Source organism: Pongo pygmaeus, chromosome 3, assembly GCF_028885625.2.
Source record: "Pongo pygmaeus isolate AG05252 chromosome 3, NHGRI_mPonPyg2-v2.0_pri, whole genome shotgun sequence".
Taxonomy (NCBI): Eukaryota; Metazoa; Chordata; class Mammalia; order Primates; family Hominidae; genus Pongo; species Pongo pygmaeus.
The window spans coordinates 124,959,157-124,985,879 of record NC_072376.2 but is presented as its reverse complement, the minus strand read 5'-3'; the positions used below and the strand labels follow the sequence as shown (position 1 = coordinate 124,985,879).

Here is a 26,723-nt window from a genome sequence, read left to right as displayed (position 1 = left end):
TAAAAACAAAGAACAATGAACTTCTAACATGAGCAGAATGTGCTCCAATGATCATGGAAAGGCTGCCTTTATAGATAACATAATTTTAAACTAAATTTAGTTATAGAGAAACCAAAAGAAGGAAGAAGAACGACAGAAAGAAATTAGTTTGTAGTGAGTCTCAGAGGGATTTTAGACTAAAAAATATTTTCCCCCCAAAAAACTGGAATTTTGTTCCACTTAATACACTCTACCATCCCACTCAACCTCTCCAAAGAAAGGCTTTTTGAAAAATGCCTTGTTACCTTCTTATAAAAGGTCAGGAGTCTCACATTTGTGAAACACAAGTAAGACATAGTATCATACAGAAAGGGAAGATAAACAAATACATGACAATACACACCAAGAAAGAAGCAGAATTTTAAAAGCCTCTGGATTAGTTATATATTTAGTCTTTTTGCCTTCTATTTTCTCCTTGCAGTTGAGAATACATAGTGTCTACCATTTCAACTATGAATTCATAGCTACATTTTCTCCCCATGCCCTGACTTCCTACGGTCTCCAATTTCCCTGTTTCTTTTAGGCTGCTAAGTATTATTGGTAAAAATTGTGCTGAGATGCTTCACTATAAAATTATGTTGTCTCAATATTCCTGCACTCCTTCCATACTCCCAAATCCTTTCAGTCACCTCTTGATAGTTGTCCATCGAATTCCTGAAGGTTGTTTTGGATCTTTCTCACTCTTTTGTTGTCTCTTTCTTAGAGGTGTTGCTATTTCTTTTTAAGATTAGCATTTACTCATAATCCCAAATCCTCTTATTCGTGCAGGTAAGTATAAAAATAGATTTTATACTGTAACATATACCTTTTCATTCCTAAAGCAAAATAAGCAAAATATAGATCCTGATTGGAACTGGATTGGTTTGTGTGTTTGATGAGTCACTTCCGTTTAGGACAAAACGAACAAAAGCAATAATATTCAAAATCAGCGGCACCAGAAAGAATCTGAGGCACTAACTAGATGAGGACTGATTCTTAAAAACATTGAGTATATCACTGATGCCGTTCTTCTGGTAGTTTGGCCAGCATCTGTTAAAGAATTATCAACATTCATGATTTTGTAAATACTTCTTTTAAATTACATTTTAGGATAGGAGTTTTAAGTTTGTACCTAGCCCAAGGTAAAGCTATATGGAAGATTGAAGACTATTTTGCTTATGCTGTTATATCTTTTCCATATTATATTTAAAGAGTTAAACTTGTAGGCATGACTAATAGAAGTATCCAAGGCTAGGTGCCATGGCTCACGCCTGTAATCTCAGCACTCTGGCAGGCCGAGGCGGGCGGATTACTTGAGGTCAGGAGTTCAAGACCAGCCTGACCAACATGCTGAAACTCCATCTCTACTAAAAATACAAAATTAAGCCAGGTGTGGGGGTGCACGCCTGTAATCCCAGCTATTTGGAAGGCTGAGGTGGGAGAATCGCTTGAATCCGGGAGGTGGAAGTTGCAATGAGCTGAGATCGCACCATTGCACTCCAGCCTGGGCAACAACAGCCAAACACTGTCTCAAATTAAAAAAAAATAATAATATAGGAACCATCCTTGTTAGAACTAAGTTTCCTTTAAAATTATCAATAATTTCTTAGTAAGATCTATAATGGAATTTTGTCTCATAGCAAAGTTAACAGTACTTATGAATAACAATTTTTCAAAAAGCTATGAAAGTGCCATTTATATATATTAATTATTTGGGAGTTTATTGTTTCCTGTACAATAACAGCTTCTTGTTTTATACACTTCACTTTTTGTCAAACCCACTGACTTGGCTGATTTTTTTCTTTGCAGTTCTGAAATAACCACTGCTGTACCATTCTTATTATATGAAATATCTATTAAGCTATCAATCATTTGGACTAAGTAGGGAAAAAAAGTTTAATTGCTTTTCATTATTTATAGAACTAAAGAGTGTAGGAATCTAGTCTTGTAGATAAAGAAAAGTGTGTGAATCTGTGATATTTCTTGTGAAAAAACTCTTTGAAAAACAGTATATCTACATAAAGTCACCTTATTTCATAACAAAGTATATTAGTTGTTTTAATTTTAGGTGAATGGTGATATAGTGAAAATTACTAGAAGTTTTCTGCTTACTGTAATAAAGTTTGTGCTTACATGCCAAAGTTATGATCCTCTCCTCTCAGCAAGTTTTGCACCTGCATTTTATGCAAGATGTGCTGTGCTCTACTTGTGGCAAGCCTGCACAGACCTGACTGATTTGTCAGACTGATGGCTGCTTACTTTCAGGAAACCACACACTGGTTCTTGATGTCTGTCATGTCCTCCTTGAGAATCTTTGATTATTAAGCTCCAACTCAGATAATCACAATCCTTGATTCACAGAATAGGCTAGCTTGCAAAATAAATTATTTAGTCAATTTAGTTCAATTCAACAATAATTGAATGCTTATCAAGAGTAAGGTTAAGTGCTGTGGGGTATACAAAATAATAACCCATATTCCCTGCTATTAAGCTGCTTAATATATAAAGATATGTACCCAAATTACCATATAAAACACTGCTGCACTATCCCTTCCTAATTAAAATGACCCATAAAAGATTCATAGTTTTCCTCTTATCTTTCAGAACATTACTTCTCAGCTCAGGTAACTCTTCAGATTTCTAGACTAGAATGCTCAACTACATATTCAACATTTCTACGTGAATGTCTTATAGAAACCTCAAGTTCAACATGCCCAGTACCAAGTTCATAACCATCTGCTCTAAAATTGGTCTTCCTCCAGTATCCTCTGCCTCGATGAATGGCACAACCTGCAGTGCAAGCCAGAAGCCTACTAGTCATTCTAGGTGTCTTCATCTCCCTTTTTCTCTTTGGCCTACTTCCGCTGGCCCATTCCCTTCTGAGTTTAGTTAGAACTCCTCAGGGGCTTATCCATAGGGCATCTTATCTTTTTACTCTATGTTCTCTACTGATGGAGAGTTCATCTTCTCTAATGATTTTTATTAATACTTATATAGTTTACATGCTGAAGATTCAATTTTTAAATCCTACCTTGGCCAAGAAAAAATTATTAGTATTTTTAATATCTTCAGAAAAAAATCCTTGTAATTTTGATCTTTTTCCATCTTCCTTTGCTTATAGCCATTTGTTCAATAAACTATTAAACACATATATTCCAAGCACTAGCTCCTCACAAAATCACAGTCAGGTGGGTGCTATTAGACTCCAGAGGACTTCCCCCAAATCAGCCAGCCAGGATTTGAAAGCAGGAGTATTCTGACAACAAATTCTGAGCTCATTCCAATAAACTGTGGTACAGTTTATTGGAAAATTTCTTTTTCAGAAAACATGCTTTGCTGTAAATAACTTACATTCTCCTTCTCAACCTCACCCCTTCATATCAAATAATCAAATTTCTAAATCTCTTATTGTAAAAGAGTTGAACCACATATTTAAAGGAAAGCAGAATAAACAAATTCATTTTAAGGTGTGAGTATATAATCTTCATTAAGAAATGTACTTTTAAAAAACATTTAAAAAAATTTTCCCAGCACTTTGGGAGGCCAAGGCGGGCGGATCACGAGGTCAGGAGATCGAGACCAGGAGATACAGACCATACTTGCTAACACTGTGAAACCCCGTCTCTACTAAAAAAAAAAAATACAAAAAAATTAGCCGGGCGTGGTGGGGGGCACCTGTAGTCCCAGCTACTCAGGAGAGGCTGAGGCAGGAGAATGGTGTGAACCCAGGAAGCGGAGCTTGCAGTGAGCTGAGATCACGCCACTGCACTCCAGCCTGGGCGACAGAGCGAGACTCTGTCTCAAAAAAAAAAAAAAAAAAAAAATTCTGAGTACATAGTAGGTGTCTATATTTGTGGGGCACGAGATATTTTGATACAGGTATACAATGTGAAATAAGCACATCATGGAAAATGGGGTATCCATCCCCTCAAGCATTTAATTTTGTGTTACAATCCAATTATACTTTTAGTTATTTTAAAATGTACAACTAAATTATTTTGACAACAATCACTCTGTTGTACTATCAAATACTAGGTTTCATTCATTCATTCCATTCTTTTTGTAACCATTAACCATCCTCACTTCCCCCTCACGCCCCACTACCCTTCCCAGCCTCTAGTAACCATCCTTCTACTCTCTACCTTCATGAGTTCAATTATTTTTTATTTTTAGATCCCACAAATAAGTGAGAATACGCGATGTTTGTCTTCCTGTGCCTGGCTTATTTCACTTAACATAATGACCTCCAGTTCCATCCATGTTGTTGCAAAAGACAGGACCTCACTCTTTTTAATAGCTGAATAGTACTCCCTTGGGTATAAGTACCACATTTTCTTTATCCATTCACCTGTTGATGGACAATTAGGTTGCTTCCAAATCCTAGCTATTGTGAACAGTGCTATAACAAATATGAGAGTGCAAATATCTCTTTGAGATACTAATCTCCTTTCTTTTGGGGATATACCCAGCAGTGGGATTGCTAGGTTATATGGAAGCTCAATTTTTAGTTTTTTGAGGAACCTCTGAACTGTTCTCTCCATAGTGGTCATACTAATTTACATTCCCACCAACAGTATATGAGGCTTCCCTTTTCTCCACATCCTCACTAGTATTTGTCATTGCCTGTCTTTTGGATAAAAGACATTTCAACTGGTGTGAGATGATATCTCACTGTAGTTTTGATTTGCATTTCTCTGATGCTCAGTGATGTTGAGCATCTTTTCATATGCCTGTTTGCCATTTGTATGTCTAATTTTTGTTTTTTGCTTTTGAGACAGGGTCTCATTCTGTCATCCAGGCTGAAGTGCGGTGGTGCGATCATGGCTTGCTGTAGCCTTAAAGGAACTCCTAGGCTCAGGTGATTCTCCCACCTCAGCCTCCCAAATAGCTGAGCCCATGCCTGGCTAGTTTTTTTGTATTTTTTGGAGAGATGGGGTTTCACCATATTGCCTAGGCTGGTCTCAAACTCCTGAGCTCAAGTGATCTGCCTGCCTAGGCCTCCCAAAGTGCTGGGATTACAGGTGTGAGCCACAGCACCTGGCCTGTATGTCTTCTTTTGAGGAATGTCTATTTAAATATTTTGCCCATGTTAAAATTGAATTATTAGACATTTTTCCTATAGAGTTGTTTGAGCTCCTTATATATTCTGGTTATTAATCGCTTGTCAGATAGGGTAGTGTATTTTCTCCCATTCTGTGGGTTGTATCTTCACTTGGTTGATTGTTTCTTTTGCTGTGCAGAAACTTTTTTTTCATTTTATTTTTTTTTTAAATTATTATACTTTAAGTTCTAGGGTACATGTGCACAACATGCAGGTTTGTTACATATGTATACATGTGCCATGTTGGTGTGCTGCACCCATTAACTCATCATTTACATTAGGTGTATCTCCTAATGCTATCCCTCCCCCACCCCCCACCGCACAATAGGTCACGGTGTGTGATGTTCCCCACCTTGTGTCCGAGTGTTCTCATTGTTCAGTTCCCACCTATGAGTGAGAAAATGCGGTGTTTGGTTTTCTATCCTTGCGATAGTTTGCTCAGAATGATGGTTTCCAGCTTCATCCATGTCCTTACAAAGGACATGAACTCATCCTTTTTTTAAAAATATTATATTTTAAGTTCTAGGATACATGTGCAAAATGTGTAGGTTTGTTACATATGTACACATGTGCCATGTTGGTGTGCTGCACCCATTAGTCATTTACATTAGGTATATCCCCTAATGCTATCCCTTCCCCTTCACCCCACCCCACAACAGGCCCCGGTGTGTGATGTTCCCCACCCTGTGTCCGAGTGTTCTCATTGTTCAATTCCCACCTATGAGTGAGAACATGCAGTGTTTGGTTTTCTGTCCTTCCAACAATTTGCTCAGAATGATGGTTTCCAGCTTCATCCATGTCCTTACAAAGGACATGAACTCATCCTTTTTTTAAAAAAATTATATTTTAAGTTCTAGGACACATGTGCAAAATGTGTAGGTTTGTTACATATGTATACATGTGCCATGTTGGTGTGCTGCACCCATTAGTCATTTACATTAGGTATATCCCCTAATGCTATCCCTTCCCCTTCACCCCACCCCACAACAGGCCCCGGTGTGTGATGTTCCCCACCCTGTGTCCGAGTGTTCTCATTGTTCAATTCCCACCTATGAGTGAGAACATGCGGTGTTTGGTTTTCTGTCCTTCCAACAGTTTGCTCAGAATGATGGTTTCCAGCTTCATCCATGTCCCTACAAAGGACATGAACTCATCCTTTTTTATGGCTGCATAGCATTCCATGGTGTATATGTGTCACATTTTCTTAATCCAGTCTATCACTGATGGACACTTGGGTTGGCTCCAAGTCTTTATAGCAGCATGACTTATAATCCTTTGGGTATAGACCCAGTAATGGGATGGCTGGGTCAAATGGTATTTCTAGTTCTAGATCCTTGAGGAATCGCCACACTGTCTTCCACAATGGTTGAACTAGCTTACAATCCCACCAACAGCGGAAAAGTGTTCCTATTTTTCCACATCCTCTCCAGCATCAGTTGTTTCCTAACTTTTTAATAATCGTCATTCCAACTGGTGTGAGATGGTATCTCATTGTGGTTTTGATTTGCATTTCTCTGATGGCCAGTGATGATGAGCATTTTTTCATGTGTCTTTTGGCTGCATAAATGTCTTCTTTTGAGAAGTCTGTTCATATCCTTTGCCCACTTTTTGATGGAGTTGTTTGATTTTTTTCTTGTAAGTTTGTCTGAGTTCTTTGTAGATTCTGGATATTAGCCCTTTGTCAGATGGGTAGATTGTAAAATTTTCCTCCCGTTCTGTAGGTTGCCTGTTCACTCTGATGGTAGTTTCTTTTGCTATGCAGAAGCTCTTTAGTTTAATTAGATCTCATTTGTCAATTTTGGCTTTTGTTGGTCCTCCATTGCTTTTGGTGTTTTAGTCATGAAGTCCTTGCCCATGCCTATGTTCTGAATGGTATTACCTAGGTTTTCTTCTAGGGTTTTTATGGTTTTAGGTCTAACATTTAAGTCTTTAATCCATTTTGAATTAATTTTTTTATAAGGTGTAAGGAAGGGATCCAGTTTCAGCTTTCTACATATGGCTAGCCAGTTTTCCCAGCACCATTTATTAAATAGGGAATCCTTTCCCCATTGCTTGTTTTTCTCAGGTTTGTCAAAGATCAGATGGTTGTAAGATGTGTGGTATTATTTCTGAGGGCTCTGTCCTGTTCCATTGGTCTATCTCTGTTTTGGTAGCAGTACCATACTGTTTTGGTTACTGTAGCCTTGTAATATAGTTCGAAGTCAGGTAGCATGATGCCTCCAGCTTTGTTCTTTTGGCTTAGGATTGTCTTGGCAATGCGGGCTCTTTTTTGGTTCCATACGAACTTTAAAGTAGTTTCTTCCAATTCTGTGAGGAAAGTCATTGGTAGCCTGATGCGGATGGCACTGAATCTATAAATTACCTTGGGCAGTATGGCCATTCTCACAATATTGATTCTTCCTATCCGTGAGCATGGAATGTTCTTCCATTTGTTAGTGTCCTCTTTTATTTCATTGAGCAGTGGTTTGTAGTTCTCCTTAAAGAGGTCCTTCACATCCCTTGTAAGTTGGATTCCTAGGTATTTTATTCTCTTTGAAGCAATTGTGAATGGGAGTTCACTCATGATTTGGCTCTCTGTTTGTCTGTTATTGGTGTGGAGGAATGCTTGTGATTTTTGCACATTGATTTTGTATCCTGAGACTTTGCTGAAGTTGCTTATCAGCTTAAGGAGATTTTGGGCTGAGACGATGGAGTTTTCTAAATATCTAATCATGTCATCTGCCAACAGGGACAATTTGACTTCGTCTTTTCCTAATTGAATACGCTTTATTTCTTTCTCCTGCCTGACTGCCCTGGCCAGAACTTCTAACACTATGTTGAACAGGTGTGGTGAGAGAGGGCATCCCTGTCTTGTGCCAGTTTTCAAAGGGAATGCTTCCAGTTTTTGCCCATTCAGTATGATATTGGCTGTGGGTTTGTCATAAATAGCTCTTATTATTGTGAGATACATCCCATCAATACCTAGTTTATTGAGTTTTTAGCATGAAGAGTTGTTGAATTTTGTCGAAGGTGTTTTCTGCATCTATTGAGATAATCTTGTGGTTTTTGTCTTTGGTTCTGTTTATATGCTGGATTACATTTATTGATTTGCATATGTTGAACCAGCCTTGCATCCCAGGGATGAAGCCCACTTGATCGTGGTGGATAAGCTTTTTGATGTGCTGCTGGATTCAGTTTGCCAGTATTTTATTGAGGATTTTTGCATCGGTGTTCATCATGGGTATTGGTCTAAAATTCTCTTTTTTTGTTGTGTCTCTGCCAGGCTTTGGTATCAAGATGATGTTGGCCTCATAAAATGAGTTAGGGAGGATTCCCTCTTTTTCTATTGATTGGAATAGTTTCAGAAGGAATGGTACCAGCTCCTCTTTGTACCTCTGGTAGAATTCAGCTGTGAATCCGTCTGGTCCTAGACTTTTTTTGGTTGCTAGGCTATTAATTATTGCCTCAATTTCAGGGCCTGTTATTGGTCTGTTCAAGGATTCAACTTCTTCCTGGTTTAGCTTGGGAGGGTGTATGTGTCCAGGAATTTATCCGTTTCTTCTAGATTTTCTAGTTTATTTGCGTAGTGGTGTTTATAGTATTCTCTGATGGTAGTTTGTATTTCTGTGGGATCGGTGGTGATACCCCTTTATCATTTTTTATTGCATCTATTTGATTCTTCTCTCTTTTCTTCTTTATTCGTCTTGCTAGCGGTCTATCAATTTTGTTGATCTTTTCAAAAAACCAGCTCCTGGATTCATTGATTTTTTGAAGGTTTTTTGTGTCTCTATCTCCTTCAGTTCTGCTTTGATCTTAGTTATTTCTTGCCTTCTGCTAGCTTTTGAATATGTTTGCTCTTGCTTCTCTAGTTCTTTTAATTGTGATGTTAGGGTGTCAATTTTAGATCTTTCCTGCTTTCTCTTATGGGCATTTAGTGCTAAAAATTTCCCTCTACACACTGCTTTAACTGTGTCCCAGAGATTCTGTTATGTTGTTTCTTTGTTCTCATTGGTTTCAAAGAACATCTTTATTTCTGTGCAGCTTTTTAACTTCATGTGATCCCCTTTGTCCATTCTTGCTTTAGTTGCCTGTACTTGTCTGTATTACTCAAGAATTTTTTGTCCAAACCAATGTACTGGGGCTTTTCCCCAATGTTTTCTTGTAGTAGTTTCATAGTTTGCGATGTTAAATTTAAGTCTTTAATTCATTTTGATTTGATTTTTGCATATGGCAAGAGATAGGGATGTAGTTTCATTCTTCTGCATATGAATATCCAGTTTTTCCCACAGCATCATTTACTGAAGAGACTGTCTTTTCCCTAGTGTATATTCTTGGCACCCTTGTCAAAAATGTGATCACTATAGGTGTGTGGATTTGTTTCTGGGCTCTTTATTCTGTTCCACTGGTCTATGTGTCTGTTTTTATGCCAGTACCACACTGTTTTGGTTACTAAAGCTCTGTAATATAATTTGAAGTCAGGTAATGTGTTTGCTCCAGTTTTGCTCTTTTTGCTCAGGATAGCTTTGGCTGTTCTGGATCTTCTGTGAGTCTAAATAAATTTTGGGATTGTTTTTTGTATTTCTGTGATGGATGTCATTGGTATTTTGATAGAAATTGCATTGAATCTGTAGATTGCTTCGGGTAGTATGGACATTTCAACAATATTGATTCTTCCAATCCATGAATATGCAATATCTTTCCATTTTTTTTTTCTTTTTGAGATGGAGTTTTGCTCTGTTGCCCAGGCTGGAGTACAGTGGTGTGATCTTGGCTCACTGCAACCTCTGCCTCCTGGGTTCAAGTGATTCTCGTCTTGGCCTCTGAGTAGCTGGGATTACAGGCATGCATCACCATGCCCAGCTAATTTTTGTATTTTTTAGTAGAGATGGCGTTTCACCATGTTGGCCAGACTGGTCTTGAACTCCTGACCTCAAGTAATCTGTCCACCTCAGCCTCCCAAAGTGCTGGGATTATAGGCGTGAGCCACTGTGCCTAGCCAGAAATGCTACTGATTTTTCTGTGTTGGTTTTGTATTATGCAACTTTATTGAATTTATCAGTTCTAATAGTTTTTTGATGGAGTCCTTAGATTTTTCCAAATATAACATCATATCATCTGCAAACAAGCATAATTTGAATTCTTCCTTTCCAATCTGGATGCCCTTTATATCTTTCTCTTGTTTGATTGCTCTAGCTAGAGCTTCCATTACTATGTTGAATAACACTGGTAACCAGTGGACATCCTTCTCATGTTCTAGATCTTAGAGGAAAGACTTTCAGTTTTTCTCCATTCAGTATGATACTAGCTGTGGGTCTGTCATATGTGGCTTTTGTTATGTTGAGATATTTTCTTTCTATATCCAGTTTTTTAGTGTTTTTTAATCATGAAGGGATGTTGAATTTTATCAAATGCTTTTTCAGCATCAATTGAAATGATCATATGGTTTTTATCCCTCATTCTGTTGACACATCACATTGACTGATTTGTGTATGTTGAACTATCCTTGCGTCCCTGGGATAAATCGCACTTGGTCATGATGAATAACCTTTTTAGTATATTGTTGAATTTGGTTTGCTAGTATTTTGTTGAGGATTTGTACCTCAATAGTCATCAGAGATACTGGTCTGCAGTTTTCTTTCTTTGATGTGTCTTCGTCTGGCTTTGGTATAATAAATGCACCCTTTAAAAGAGGGAATTTGCTAACTGAAATAAGTCCATAGTTAATTTACTTTTTCCTCCTATCTTTCCACAAAGAATTTGCGTTTGCTTACAGTAGGAGCAAATAAAATAGCAAGAAAATATAGAGAACTGGAAGTGGGGATCGTGAGAAAGAACTGAGAATCTAGATTGAAGAAACATATGTTACCATAGTTACTAAGACTGGGACTTAAATTGCTTTACCTACTAAAGAGTCAAAGCAAACGGAGGGGCACAGCCAAGTAGGTAATTCTCACTTACTTTGGGTCTTTGCTCAACTATTACCTCAGTGAGCTCTTCCATGACCACTTTATTTAAAAGTGAAATAAGCCAGGCACAGAAAGACAAATATTGCAAGTTCTCATTCATATGTGAGAGGTAAAAAGGTTGATTTTTTGGAGACAGAGTAGAATGACAGTTAACAGAGCTGGGAAGTATGTATGTATGGGGGGAAAAGGGGTGATAAAGCACAATCATACAGTCAGAAAAAATCTAGTGTTCAATAGCACAGTTAGGTGACTGCAGTTAACAGCAATATATTGTATATTTCAAAAAAGCTAGAAGAGAATATTTGAATGTTCCCAACACAAAGAAATAATAAATGTTTGAGGTGATGGATATCCTAAATACACTGATTTAATCATTATACAATGCATGTACCAAAATATCACATGTGCCCCATAAATATGTTCAAATATTATATATTAATAGCAATGAAAAAATAAGAATAACAATAAAAATAGCAATCCTAGCTCATATCCACACTCCCTATCTACCTTTCTGCTTTTATTTTTTTCATAGTGCATATAACCCAATGATTTACTTGTTCGCTGACAGACTTGTTGATTTATGCATTGTCTCTCTTTCCCTACTACAACACAAGACTAATGAGAAATGAAATGTGGCCTGTTTTTATTTGTTTCCTTCTATCTTGACTTAGATCAATGCCTGGAAAAATAGTAGGAGCTCATTAAATTTTTGAAATGAATGGGTTAAAAGCTATCAAGAAAGTATATGCTAGCCAGAAAAAGAAAGAATAAATACAGAAACATTTATATAATACAATGATTACAATCAGTTGTTAAAACAATTGATGTTCAATATTATGTAAATGGAGAAATTATCTTCAGTATATGGCAAGATTGTTAAAGCAACTTAAGCCTGAAAATCGTAGCCAAATATAGAGTGCCCAAAGACTTTGATTTCCAAATAGCGAATCATTTAAACTCCAAGAAGAAAATATTATCATCCAGAAATGGCAGAATCATTATACCTTTTTCAGTATATTACTGTTAAGTAAACCATAATAATAAATTATAATCAATAAAATAAATAATGAAGGACAAAGTTTGATATCTATTTTTTTCTTTATGTAATTTTTCTCAAGTGTTTTACATTGGATATTTTTATTGATGCCAAAGATAGTCATGCTAATTAGTTAATTCCCTATGGAAAAAAATCACTTCGTTCTTGCTCTTCTTTAAATTTAAAAGCTTAAATGAAATGTGCCTCTACATTGCTGTGAAACTCTTGAGTAGACAAAGTTGTCTCTGAATCAATGACCACTCAACACTCAGAGAAAATATGCTAGGATGACATGAACAAGCAATTGGGATTTCTGTGCTAAATAAAAACTAGACATAGATATGGAATCCTTTGAGCAGCAATCTTGTTCTCACCAAAATTTTTTCGAAGTGTTTGGGGTGTTTTTTTGGGAGTGATCTCAGACTCAGGTTAATTTTAGTTATACAATAACTCAACAGAAGAATGTCGAAAAGAAATCAATTTTTACTTTTTTCATATAAATCATGAACTTTCACATGTACACTGAATGTATGCATTCAATAATACCAGGAAAGAAGACTGGAATAGAATTAACATTTTCTAGCATCACATGACACTGTGATGCTATCCAGTACCCCTGCTATCCAGAAATTAATCTACTTAGTGTAGCAAATTTTAGAAATTATCTTTGTCTATTACTAAATTATCTTTCTCTGTTTATCTATTTAGAATAAGCAAAAAAAAAAAAATTACTAGGTGTCTCTATGGCATTCCTTAGAACATTATTAGTCTTCATGGTCTTTGAGTTATTTTAAAGTCCATAAATTACAGATAACTGAGAGCAATGCAAAAATATTCTTATCTGTAGGAATAAACTGTTCCAGTGAAGGTTCAACTGACTTCCCTCTCTCTGCCTGTGCAAAAAGCCAGTTTTGAAATCCGTTTCAACATATCTTCTCCATAAATACTTTTAGTTTTTGATTTCTTCTTTGAATAGGTTGTAACATTTACTGGGTTCCCTCTTAATGATGAGTTACATAAAATCTTTAACACGTGTTCCTTTTATGTTTAATGAGAACCATAATTTTACCTTTTTGGAAATTATAATTTAACATTGTCACAATTGAAATGGCTGATAAGAATTTTATTCACTATCTTTCTACTAGCTCTGGCCTTCATTGACTATCTGGGTTTCTTACTATCCTATTTTCAAAAAAACAAAAAACAGAATTCAAAATTTAAAGCAATACAAGTTAATATCCCCAGTTCCTATGTGTGTTAGCCTTTTACCTTCTTTATATTGTGATAATTTTTAAATACAGCATTTCAAGGACTACAATCCTTGCCTACAATTTTACAGATGTTTCAGAAATCTTTTAAGCTCAACGCACAACTAACATCAATAGTTCCTCTTCTGTTGATTCTGATAAGAAGACATGTTCCTGTTATACACAAAGTCCAAGTTTCTCCCTCTTGAATACTAATTTCTGTCATGGTAATTTCACCTGGGAAGTCATACTTCTTCAGCAAAAACATCAATTGAGTTTTTAATCAATTTGTATTTTTAGTAGATATGGGGTTTCTCCATGTTGGTCAGGCTGGTCTCAAACTCCTGACCTCAGGTAACCCACCCGCCTCAGCCTCTCAAAGTGCTGGGATTACAGGCATGACTCACTACACCCTGCCCAAGCCTCTTTCTGATTTCAAACTGCAGGTTAAGACATTTCTACATTTTATACTTTTTCAAGAATCTACTTAAAAAAAAAATACAAAATCTCTGGTGACATTACTTAGTACCTTGTATATGCAGGACAATATGCTAGATGCCACTATAAGATGGGTAAACTTATCCATTAAAAGTAGCCACGCTGGGCACGGTGGCTCATGCCTGTAATCCCAGCACTTCGGAAGGCCGAGGAAGGCAGACTGCTTGAGGTCAGAAGTTCATAACTAGCCTGGGCAACATGGCAAAACTCCATCTCTACTAAAAATACAAAAATTAGCCAGGCATGGTGGTATGCACCTGTAGGCCCAGGAACTCGGCAGGCTGAGGCACAAGAATTGCTTGAACCTGTGAAGTGGAGGTTGCAGTGAGCTGAGATCCTACCATGCACTCCTGCTTGGGCAACAGAAGACGACTCTGTCTCAAAAATAAAAAAAACAGAAATAAATTTTAAAAAATAAAGTATCAAACTTAGGGAAAAAAGGTAGTCAAAATCAAATATCTCTCCTGAAAAATGACTTTCCTTCTCAATTCTCAATTTGTGGCAGTGAAAATTTCGCTTCTGCTGTTATTACCTCTAAAACTCATGGAATAAGAAATCCTCAATTCAGTCAGACTGATGGAATTTGCAATCACGCAACATCAAACTTAAATTCCCTACCTCTGTAGGCCATCTGCAGACATTCAAGTAAAATTTAATTAAGAGGATACAAAACAAAAATTATTTTGGATTAATTGGAAGAGGAAATAAAAGAAATTCTCAAACACAGATATTTAAAAAGTTACATGAAAATAAATATAGTAAAAACCACAATGGGAATTTAACTTTCTTAACATTATGTTTAGATATTAAGTATTAATGATAATTTTATCCTTTATTTTCCATAAATTTAAAAACATTTGTACCATGCTTTCCTTTTGATTAGAACTCTGATAAGCTGCAGTTGTTGCCCTAAGAAAACAGCAAGAAATAAAGCCAATCACTTCCTCTTCCTATGCCAAGATAAGACTCAGCTGCCAATGAAGTTAAATGGCTGGGGGGGGCGGGGGAAACACTGGGTATGGGGAAAAAGATCAGAAGATAGGAAGTATCTTCTGCATTTAGGTTAGTTAGAAACTCGGCTTATTTGCTCAAAAGAAGCTACACTTCAAATGTCTTATTAATTCTCTTAAACACACACAAACACAATGAAATAAAACATAACTAGTAGGAACGAGGTTTTTGGAGATAGGTGGCTGTTACTGCAAGATAAGATTATGACTCCAGAAAAGACAGAAAATGAAGATAGTGTTGCTAAGTCTTAAAGAACACATGAATAGAGACACAGAATTTCTACATATTTCTGTTACAGCAAGACTGATGTCATGGTACTTTTAGTTTTTCCTTTTAATCTTGCCTTATCACTTCTTTTGAATAAGAAACTGAGAATAGTTTGTACAGAGGAGGTGGGTATTTTTCCTCTCAAGGATTAGTGAGCAACAAGGGGGAAAAAAACCAACTAGAGATCTACATAAAAAACAACATAATTTAGGTTGACAGGTTTAATTTTTTCTTTAGAGATTGTCTATTCTAAACATTAGATACATTGTTTCACAATCTTAACACTTTGTTCAATAAATATTCTATAAATTTGAGAATTACATGTACTAAAAACACAGTTCTATGATGTGTTAGTTGAGGGAAATAAGAGGAGGAAAACCAGAGAAAAAGATGAAAAATAGAAAAGGTGAGGGAGAAATAAGGAGCAAATATTTATTGAGTGCCTCCATGTGTTAGGCATTTTACATACAAAATGAGACTGAATCCTCATAAAAACTTTAAGAGGTGGGTAGCATTATACCCATTACAAATGAGGAAATTGAATCTCTGATGGATTAAGTAATCAGGATCACCGGGGCTAATAAAGTAGTAAAACCAGGATTCAAAATTAGATCTGTCATACTTCAACACCCTTTTCATTGTTTCATAATGCTCAGCTTCTGCACTGAAGTGGAAGAGGTAGGGGAAGATGTATGGCAGAAGAGGAGAAAGTAGTTGAGATGGGTGGGGAGGGATAAAACACATGAGAGAACGAGACTCAACAGAGACAGAAAGGAGATGGGTGGTAGGAAAGAAAGGCAGAAAAGGAATGTGCGAGAAAGCAAAATACAGCAAGTTGCATATGAGGAGTTGCTAGAAGAGACACAGAGAAAAGTGATCATTTGAAAGTTTGTTTAAAATACAGGTTTCAAGCAAATAAACAATTTTAAACTGTCTATTGGAATATCCATTATCAGAGTAATTACTTTTGACAACTCAAAGGACTTTAACCTTTACATATTTTGAATATTGTTTCTCAACTTTGGCACTACTGAAATTTTGTGCCAGATAATACTTCGCTGTAGGGGACTATGGCATTATACGATGTTTACCAGCATTCCTGGCCTTTCCTATTAGATGTCAGTACCACCTCCTTAGTTTCAACAATAAAAAAAAGTCCAGACATTGTCAAATGCCCCCTATGGACAAAAGGCCCCCAGTTGAGAACCACTGATTTAGAAGTTCCAGTCCGGATGATTTAAAAAAATGAACAAAAGATGCCTAAGGACTGGATGTCCTTAGGAACAAGATGAGATTAAGTTAGGGCAGAATTCATCTAAGCTCATAGCACTTATTACAATATTGCTTGCAAACTGCTTTTAAAATATGTGAAAGGAAGTGAGTATAAACTAATATTTAGTTTTGAACTACACCATCTAAAGAAGGGCAGAAAATTTGTCAGACTGTTCTTCCATCATGTAATGTGCTTTTTGTATTTATGAAACAAACAAACAAACAAAAAACACTAGCTTTGGTGTTCGGAAGCCTGGGTTCTAGTCTGCTCTAGCATGAGTTAGCTGTAGGACCTACAGCAAATAACATGGCCTAGGGAACAACTATTGGCTTCTCATATTTTACCAAGAGTTTAAATATACACTTCTAAGAAAACAGTTAAACAACTTCATATGTATATATTACTGATACTATGTTGAAGGGCAAGTGTGGTGAATACAGTATATTGACTTGCTTATTCTCCATTCCCTTGCCAAAATGTGGTCCATGGGCACAGCATCAGCATCACTTAGGAGTTTGTAGAGATGCAAAATCTTAGACCTCACTCCAAACCAACTGAATCAAAATTTGCATTTAATAAGAGATGATTCCTATGCACATTAAAGTTGAGGAATACTTGTGTCAGTTTCCATTGCTATAAAAAAATCAGACACAGATAATATAGCACTGGATAATTTATAAAGAAGAGAGGTTTATTTGGCTCATGGTTCTGCAGGCTGTACATGAAACATAGTGCTGGCATCTCCTTCTGGTAAGGGCCTTAGGAAGCTTACAATCATGGTGGAAGGTGAAGGGAGAGCAGGCAGTGTCATATGGCAAGAGGGAGGGAGGGAGAGAGAGGGAGAGAGGTCCCAGATTCTTTTAAACAACCAGATCTTGTGTGAACTAAGTGGGCGACAATTTACTTATCACCAAAGGGATAGCACTAAGCCATTTATGAGGGATCTACCCCCATGATCAAAACACCTCCCACCAGATCTCACCTCCAACACTGTAGATCACATTTCAGTATGAGATTTGGAGGCAACAAACATCCAAACTATATTAACGCTGTTCTGCTTTTCGCCTCAGGTGGTTTTCTAATTGCAAAGGCTGGAAAACTTAAAATTGCCTTTCTCAGATTTCGTTTCAGTTAGGACTTTGGTCCAAAATTAGGTCTAACAGCTAACACTCACATGCTAGCTATGTGCCAGAGACTGCTCTAAGTATGTCTCACATATTATTAATTCATATAATCCTTCCAATAATCCTATGACATTGATATAATTATTCCCATTATGCAGATGCAGAAACTGAAGCCCAGAGAAGTTAGTTACTTGCCTAAAGTCACAGTCAATAAAAGGCAAACCCAGGTATCCCTGATCTAGAATCTGTACTGTTAATCATATTTCTACTGATAGATCAAAAGGCACGGACCCCCTCACTGAGCCTCCCATTTTGTTTTCTTTTTTACAGATCATCTCATGGAACACACTTTGGCAAATGCTGTTACAGAAGTTCCTTCATTTATTTACTTAAATTTTTCTATGAGCCAGCATTGTTCTGAAAGTTCTAGGCATTGCAAAAGGCAAGAAATAGAAATGAGACATTATCATTTGAAAGGAAGCAAAATCATTCTTATCTATAAACTGGATAATTATATACCTAGAAGACGCAAAAGAATCAAGTCTAAGAGCTACTAGTATTTATTAGTACCAGTATAAAAATTTAGAAAGGTGGCCAGTTAAAAATGAAATACATAAAAGCCAATAGCTAGAAACCAGCAATAAAATATGATATGGAAAAAATCCTTTTCATAATACCAACAAAAATATAAAAATTTAATACAGACTTTAATATAATCCTTAATACTATAAAAGATTATAAAGCAAGGCAGAAAGTACGTTATTCAATGATTAGGACAAAAAAAGATCAGCTCCATACTTCATACAATATAGAAAATCATTCTAAAGAGATGAAATATATAGAGTAAAAAAATTAAACCATAAATGCACACATACAAAAGAAAACATAGGCAAATATTTAACTGATTGTAAGATTAGAAAAAATTTCTTAACAAATATGTATAGAAAGAGATATGTGTATACATGTGAGTGGTGTGTGTGTATACGAAATTGCCAAAAAAATTCCTTTAATAAAAATTCAAAGCATTATCAAATTTTAAAAAACATAAATAAAATTATAAAGTAAGTAGCAAGCAGAGAAAATATTTACAGCCAATGTGAAATAAGGGATTAATATCCTTATAATGACAAAAGGAAAAAAATGACTAAAAAGAAATACAAATGCCTAATAAATACATGAATGGTTTAGTAAACCTCTCCAGCAACAGCTTACAATATGATAGAAGTTTTACCTATGAAATTGGCAATGATTATAAACTATATTGTTCATTGCTGGCATGGATGGTTTCCAACTGGCCTTTTTACACACCAATGCTGCAAGTGTAAATCAGTACAACCTTTCTTGAATTAAATTCTTTAGGATGTTTCAAGAGGCTTCAAAGAGTTTGACTCATTGATCTAGTTCTTCTACTTCTAGGAATCTATACCAGGGTAGAAGTTTAAGGATTTACAAGCAAATATTTTCAGATAGCATTATTTACAAAAGAAAGCTTGAAGCAACTTCAATGTGCGGTGTTAGGGGAATGAATTATTTGGCGGCCCTAAAGAGAGTTTTCACATAGAATTTCCATAACATGGGAAAATGACACAATCTTTTGTAAAAGAAGACACAAAATTATATTTATATTAAAACATGTTAAAAATACATGTGTGGCTGGGCACAGAGGCTCAGACCTGTAATCCCAGTACTTTGGGAGGCTGAGACGGGACGATTGCTTGAGGCCAGTAGTTTGAGATTAGCCTGGGCAACACAGCAAAACCCTATCTCAAAAAAAAAAAAAAAAAGTGTGTACATATGCATATACACATAGACAAATGAATATACTGTAGTAATACCAAATGTTTCATATTTGATATCAAAATATTACTCAGAGTGGGATTTCAAAGGCTTTTTTCTTCTTTAGATCTTTTTACAGTTCTAATTTTCCAAAGCACACATTACTTTTATAATCATAAAGACGTTAAAGCTAGAGTTAATAACTCGAAAGTCAATCTAAGGATAATGGGACTTCCCTATTCTCTAGGTAAGAGGGTCATGTTAGGTTATGTGAGTGACCTGTACATTGTGCCACATGTAAGCAGATGCTATTGACATTTAAGGCATATAATAATGGACTAGAGATGTTTAGCCTTCCAGGTATGCATCAGGGCACAGAAACTCTTACATAAAGCCACCTGGCATTCACCCTCATGAACATACTTGGATCATCTCTCATGCACACAATTACCAACACTATATGGAATAGCTGTGTCCTGTCCCTTCAGTTTCTTGGACATTCCCTGAAATTGCTTCTTTCCCTTGCTTCTCTCTCTTTAGACACCTGATCCTATTTCAAACCTGGCACAGTTTCTTCATCTACGGGACTTGATTCATTCTCCCAAGGCCTCCTTTCTTAAGTGACTTGATTTTAACCAGGGCTCCTTTGTCAATCGCCCTACCTGGAAAGACTCAGGCCAGAATGACAGAAGAGCCTTCACTTTTTTCTCAAATGGAGTAGCATCTAAGGACAAATTGTTAAAAATGATGCAGACAATATCTTAACTAGTAATAAAACACCTATGTTAATACTAGGTGTTATATATATATTTCATATATATATGAAATAAGTAACAAAATAAAGTTACATTTTGTTCTGGTATTGTAATAACAAGCTGATGAAAGAGCCTTCTAGGTTGAGGAAAAGGAATGAACCTTTCAGATAGAAGTGGAAAGAAAAATCAGTGAAGGAAGGGATGTATGTGGACGAGGACTTAGCTTGAGAAATAGCCCAAGAAAGAAACCTCCACCAAATTATTAGGAAAGGGCAAACTCTGTGAGGGGAAGAGAAATAGAAAGGGACTTAATACAGAAAATTAGGTGTTGACAAAATCACTGAAAGAGCTAGAGGAGCACAAGTCAGGTGCCTCTGGAGCTATGGTGTTCAAGAGCATACAACCATGGCTCTTTTCTGGGTTAAAAGGAGCACCTTGCTAGCTCCTGCCTCTAATTTCCTCTCAATACCCATGAGGCTATCCATGACTCTGGAACACGAAGTGAGCGTGCCAAGTAGAAAAGACGGCAGGAAGATGGCCTCTGTCTCATTTCCAGCTAATTAGTTTTGGTTCTGTTTCTGTTTATATCATTGTTTTCATGGAAAAGTTCACCTTAAGTTCTAAATCATTAACTTAGAAACCAATCTTTCAAAAATATTCCATTTGTAATCTGGAGTCCTTGTATCCTTCAACCAACCAACAAGACAAACAAAAATCATCTCCCTAAATAAAAACTAAATAAAACGAGTCCTTGGGATATGTTCCATAGTTGTTAACTTCATTTCTTCCTCAAATATCTTTACACATGTAATACTATTTTTACCATCATTACATGGCAATGCATAATTTCATTTACAGGACTTGAAAAAAACTAGAAAACAAGGCTTTGTGATAACATTACCAAGAAACGTTTTATCAGAAAAGCTTGCTTTTTACACCAATGGGTTGGGTTGCACCAATTTTTTGCTTATTTTTGGTTTCTTGACAAATTCTTCTTTGGTGCTAATGTAGTAGGAAATGCCTATCTCCGGTGTGATTTTCAATTATTGTGTATGGGGGCTTAGAATACATTAATAAAACTTGAGGCAAAAAGAGAATGATAAAAATAACACTTCAAAGGAGTACAGGAAAATGAACTTTCATGACATTCAATGAAGGAGGCAGGTATGCAAAGTGATATGTTTTCTAAGATGCACATTTCATTTTTTGTTTTATCCTTTTACTTTGTACCATAAGCAATTTTGGAAAGACCACGACTATTAGTAACGTCTACATAATCATACTAATGAAGTACACAGAAGCTTAAATGAAGTATTTTTATATGCTCCCTTACAACCATTTGAAAATTTACTTTGGAAACCCCTGCTCAAATGCACCCCCTCCCCACCCCCAAAGGAATTCTTGTGCTGTCTTCTTTACTTTTCCAGTTGAGCAATTTAAGTTAGAGGAAATCAAGCCCTTGAGCAAACGAGTACAGTTAACGGGAAAAACCACCAGGAAGGGAATCCGAAGAACAAGCTAGCAAATTATTTGCTTGAGTCACTTTCTCTTATATTGTCACAGATGAAAAATTACACTCCACGTGGTGATCAAACCTAAGGCTAAGGCATATTTTGTGTGCCACACAGTGTTACTCTGTTTCCTAAGTAACCTATTGAAACAATATAAGGTATACATCTATTAATGCATTTAGTGATGATACTGTAATTTGTGAAATGTGACAGAAAGGACAGATGAAGAAAGATGAGGAGAGACAGGTATTAATTGTCCTAACAGTACAGGCTGTAATAAAGGCCAATAATCATTTGAATTCCTGCTCCTTAACGTGAGTCTAAAGATCGGCTTACCTCAGGTATTTGTAAAGTCTAAATACTGTATTTGCTGTAGAAAATTCATCTAACATACAATTCAATTTTTAAAATTAAACCTTTTGCCTAATCTTTAAGATATTTGATGTTATAATGCCCATTATCACACTTTATTTAAATGAGATAAACTCAGCGAGTTTAAAAAATTACGCAACTTCTCTTTTCCCTTACTATGGCTGGCCTCTTATACTTCTTTCTCTTTAGTATAATACTAACCGAAAGCAATATTCTTGCCTCTCCACTTTTTAACTGAAGCTTTGATCTCATCTGTATTTACGAAGAACATGCTCTGGGAGAGTCCCTGTCAAGACATCCATTGTAACACCCGCTCCTACTCATGCTTTCAGCGCTGCCCGTGGACGGAATCCACCCACACCTTCCAGACACGCTAGGTGTGGGCTCGGAAACGCAAGATGGAGGGCGGGAGGGGAGCCGCCGTCTCCTAAACTCGGCGCAGGGCACGGACTCGAAGTTGAAAAAGAAGTGTTTACAAGTGAGGCTTTCAAATAAATCACCGCTATGGAGGGCATTTCCTCCGAGCCCTGGGCGCCAGCTTGAGAATCCTCTGCCGGACGCCAGGGGACGAGCCACGCTGACCCCGCCAGACACGCGACCCCGGGGCCGGCGCTGGCGTCTGCACTCGCGCGACCCCGCCGCTCCTCCCGGGAGCGCCGTCTAACCGCTCCCGGCGGCGACTTCCCAGAGCGCCGCGGAGCCAGTGCCCACGCGGGGCAGAGCTGCGGCGCAGCCCGCGGGCCGGGCCCCTTCCCTCCACCGCCGGGCGGGGCTCGCAGCCCCCGACCCGGCCGCTTCGCCGCCGCCCCTCCCCGCGCTCACCTGCTCGCTCTCCTTCGGCCGCTGTCCGCGCCGCCGCGGGCTCGCCCCGGGATCCCGCTCAGTCCCTGCCGCCGCCCGCTCCGCCAGCGCGTCCCCGTCCTCGTCGCTTTCCCCGCCGTCGCCGCCCCGCAGCAGCTCCCCGGCTGAGCACATCCCGCAGCCAACTCCTGCCGCCCCGGACAGCCGCCGGAGGACCACGCCGCGACGCACCAGGCAGCGCCGCCGCCCGAAGGCTGCCCTGGGATCCGCCGCACCCGCCGCTGACAGGAGCCGCCGGAGCGCGCCCCGCCGGCCTGGGCGCCTGAAGTACCAGCCCGGCCCCTCCTGTCACTGGCTCGCCCAACCCCCGGCCGTCGGGGCGGAGCCATACAGGGGAGGGGCCAAGACAGGGGGCGGGGTCAATGGTGTGTGTGTGTGTGTGTGTGTGTGTGTGTGTGTGTGTGTGTGTGTGTGTGTGTGTGTGTGTGAGTGATTGAGAGAGAGAGAGGCCGACAAACTGAGAGAAGGGTGTTGTGTGAAAAACTATGGACATAGACTGCATGAGGGAGATTGTACATGATGAGAGAGGCTGTGTATGTATGAGGGACACTGTGTGTGTGTAGGAGACTGTTAGAGAGTGTGAGAGAGACGCTGAGTGTGATTTGTGTGTGTGTGTGAGAGAGATTCTATATAAAAGAAACGGCGTATAAGATATTGTATGCACTTTGGGAGACCGAGGCGGGCAGATTGCTTGAGCCCAGGAGTTGGAGACCAGCCTGGGCAACCCCATCTCTACTAAAAATACAATTAGCCGGGTGTGGTGGCGGCAGTGTGGTCCCAGCTACTCAGGAGGCTGAGGTGGGAGGATCACTTCAGCCCGGGAAGTTGAGGCTGCAGTGAGCAGAGATCACACCACTGCACTCCAGCCTGGGCGACAGAACCAGACCCCGTTTCAGAGAGAGAGAGAGAGAGAGAGATTGTATGCGTATGCAAGAGACTGTGTGAGAGAGATTGTATGAGGGAACAGCAGAAACTGAGAGAGATCAAGTGTGAAAGAGAAACTACTTGTGTGAGAGAGCCAGTGGATATATTTAAGAGAGAGCACATTTGTATGAGATGAGTGTGTGTGGGTTTGTATGTGAGAAACACACACATGCACCCAGTTACACTTTCCAGCAGGGTTCCCCTGTTCTTGCCTGAGTATCTGCCCATCCTTTTCAAGGAACACACATTTCACTGTCCCTCTTGTTCCTTTAGCCTCCTTTCCTAGTGTCTCACTGAAGGTCTGTGTATTTGTCCCTTTCTGTTGAGTGCTTCCTAGTGTGTGTTGTTTGTTGGAGCCTTGGGTCGTTTGATGGTGTATCAAATGATGTATCTTTCTGTAACTGGGTAAGAATATGTCTTTCTCAGTGGGTGGTAAGGGGAATATATCCAATTGATAATTATTTTTTGTGCTACTCCAACCATTTTATTCAAGGAAAATGGAGGGGTGTTTAAATAAAATATCACATTTTTTCTGTGTATGCCTTATCTGTACTTGAGAAAACGATGGGTTATTGTACAGGTAAAATACAGAAAAGTAAATATGGAAAGTAAACGTGTGTACACATGGAGAAGAGTAAGAGTTATTTGGGATCTTCTATTAAAATGTTTTCAGGCCCAGAGAAGGAATTAAAATAGGCAGAATCTCATAGGTTTATTTTAAAGAACTGTTTGCTGTTTTTTGTAGTCAGGAGATTCTCAGTCTTTCTCACACACCCACAATCTCTCATACACGCAATCTCTCTCATACACACATTATTTCACATACATACAGTCTCTCTCATACATATACAACCTCTCACACACACCATCTCTCACACATGCCCTCTCTGATTGTCTCTCCCCCACAAAAAATCTCTCTAGGGGCCAGAAAATATGCCGTTGGATATCAAAAATTAGAAAGAAAATGAATCTGGTTCATTCTCTTTCTTAAAAGTCTTTAAGACCCCAGAAAAGAGTATTTAATATTATACACATACAATCAGAAACAAATGTCATCATGAGAACCCAGTAGCCTCTTCGATGGGCCTCATTTTTTTCCCTGAAGGCAACATTTTCATTCTTGGAATTTTGGTTTGGCTATTAGTAGTGTTTCTTATAAAAACCAACTTTTTTTTTTTTTTTTGGCTGGGCGCGGTGGCTCACGCCTGTAATCCCAGCACTTTGGGAGTCCGAGGCAGGCGAATCACAAGGTCAAGAGATGGAGACCATCCTGGCCAACATGGTGAAACCCCATGTCTACTACAAATACAAAAATTAGCTGGGTGTGGTGGCACATGCCTGTAGTCCCAGCTACTAGGGAGGCTGAGGCAGGAGAATCAGTTGAACCCAGGAGGCGGAGGTTGTAGTGAGCCGAGATCACGCCACCACACTCCAGCCTGGCAACAGAGCAAGACTCCGTCTCAAAAAAATAAAAAAATAGAAATCAACTTTTTTGGATAAAAATGTAGGATTATATACAGCAACCCAGAGAACATCAGCTCTTTACTGCCAACCCCATGAACTAAGGCACATTTTGAAGTTCTCTCTCTTGGCGTTTGATTGGCAACTTGATAAGTCAAACAACTATGCACTCTTCCATCTGGCTAAAGTGAGCAGAAATTCCTTATATATAAAAGGACTCAGAAGGCACAGAATATTTATATAGCTGGGCAGGTACAATACAGAGGTTAGCTTTGTTCAGCTTAGGGGACAAGTCTTACAAAATTCCTTTAGAGTATACTGTCTGGTCTTTTGTAGATTCCGGCTTCTTGAGTCTTTGAGAAGTGTATTAATTCAGTTTTTTAGCAGGTATTTATTGAACGCTACTAGGCCTTAGGCCCAGGTCTAGGTCCCTATTCTCTTATTGAACGCTACTAGGCATTAGGCCCAGGTCTAGGTCCCTATTCTCTTATTGAACGCTACTAGGCATTAGGCCCAGGTCTAGGTCCCTATTCTCTTATTGAACGCTACTAGGCATTAGGCCCAGGTCTAGGTCCCTATTCTCATGAAGCTTCATTTTAATCCAATTCTTGTGTTATTTTCTTGGCAGAAGCCAAGAACTTTTACCAAAGAGTAGCCAGAATCCTTGGATCTCCACCTAGGACTGAAGGCAGAACCTTTTTTTTTTTTCCTAATATTATTTACCTTTAATTTAGTGAGTGAGTTTTTCTTTAAACTGTTATTCTTTTGTTCATAGAGTCTGGTTTTTCCTGGAGATCTGGAGAACCACCTCTTTAAATAAATCTAGCATTTTACACAAAAGACATTAAACAGATTACATCCTAATCTTATGGGAGGAGAGGGCTGTTTTCACTCTGCGGCACAATGTGAAAAATATACACATAAAGCTAGCACTGCCAGTTTCCCATGGGAAATACAAGATTGTTATTACCTAGGCAACTATAACATGTTGGTCTCAAATCATATGTAGTGGTTTTTTTTTGTTTGTGTGTGTGTTTTTTTATTTTTTTGACAGAGTGTCGCTCTTCCACCCAGGCTGCAGCGCAGTAGCACGATCACAGCTTACTGCAACCTCCACCTCCAGGCTCAGGCGATCCTCCTGCCCTGCCTCAGCTCTCTAAGTAGCTAGGACCACAGGTGTGTGCCACCATGCCAGGCTAATTTTTGTATCTTTGTAAAGATGGGATTTTGCCACATTGGCCATGCTGGTCTCTAACTCCTGCGCTCAGGTGATCCACCTACCTTGGCCTCCCAAAGTTAAATCATATGGAGTTTCGTTGTGATTTTATTAGTGTGTTTTGTGCTTTCCCAGAAATTAATAAGTGCAAGAAACAGATGCACGTCTAAGGAATGGCCTGTCTAGTGCAAATGTGGCTTGTGCAGTTGCTATGGGAACAAGGACTTTTAATCCTTCACTTTCATGCCTTTATTATTTTTAATGTTCTTCTATTCTGATTTCATTTGTGCATCTTTCCAGGGGAAAAACGAGCAAATCAGAGAGTTC

The 26,723-nt window shown here is 38.3% G+C and overlaps 1 protein-coding gene across 1 annotated transcript in view; it reads right to left on the bottom strand.

The window, feature by feature from the left end:
• FAM241A (family with sequence similarity 241 member A) overlaps window positions 1–24,250 on the bottom strand; it is a 42,916-nt gene extending 18,666 nt beyond the window's left edge. The window contains exon 1 of the mRNA XM_054485871.2: window positions 22,757–24,250. Coding sequence (XP_054341846.1) covers window positions 22,757–22,909 — 153 coding nt within the window. The 5' untranslated portion in view covers window positions 22,910–24,250. The remainder of the gene's footprint in view (window positions 1–22,756) is intronic.
• Between the last annotated feature and the right edge of the window lie 2,473 nt (window positions 24,251–26,723).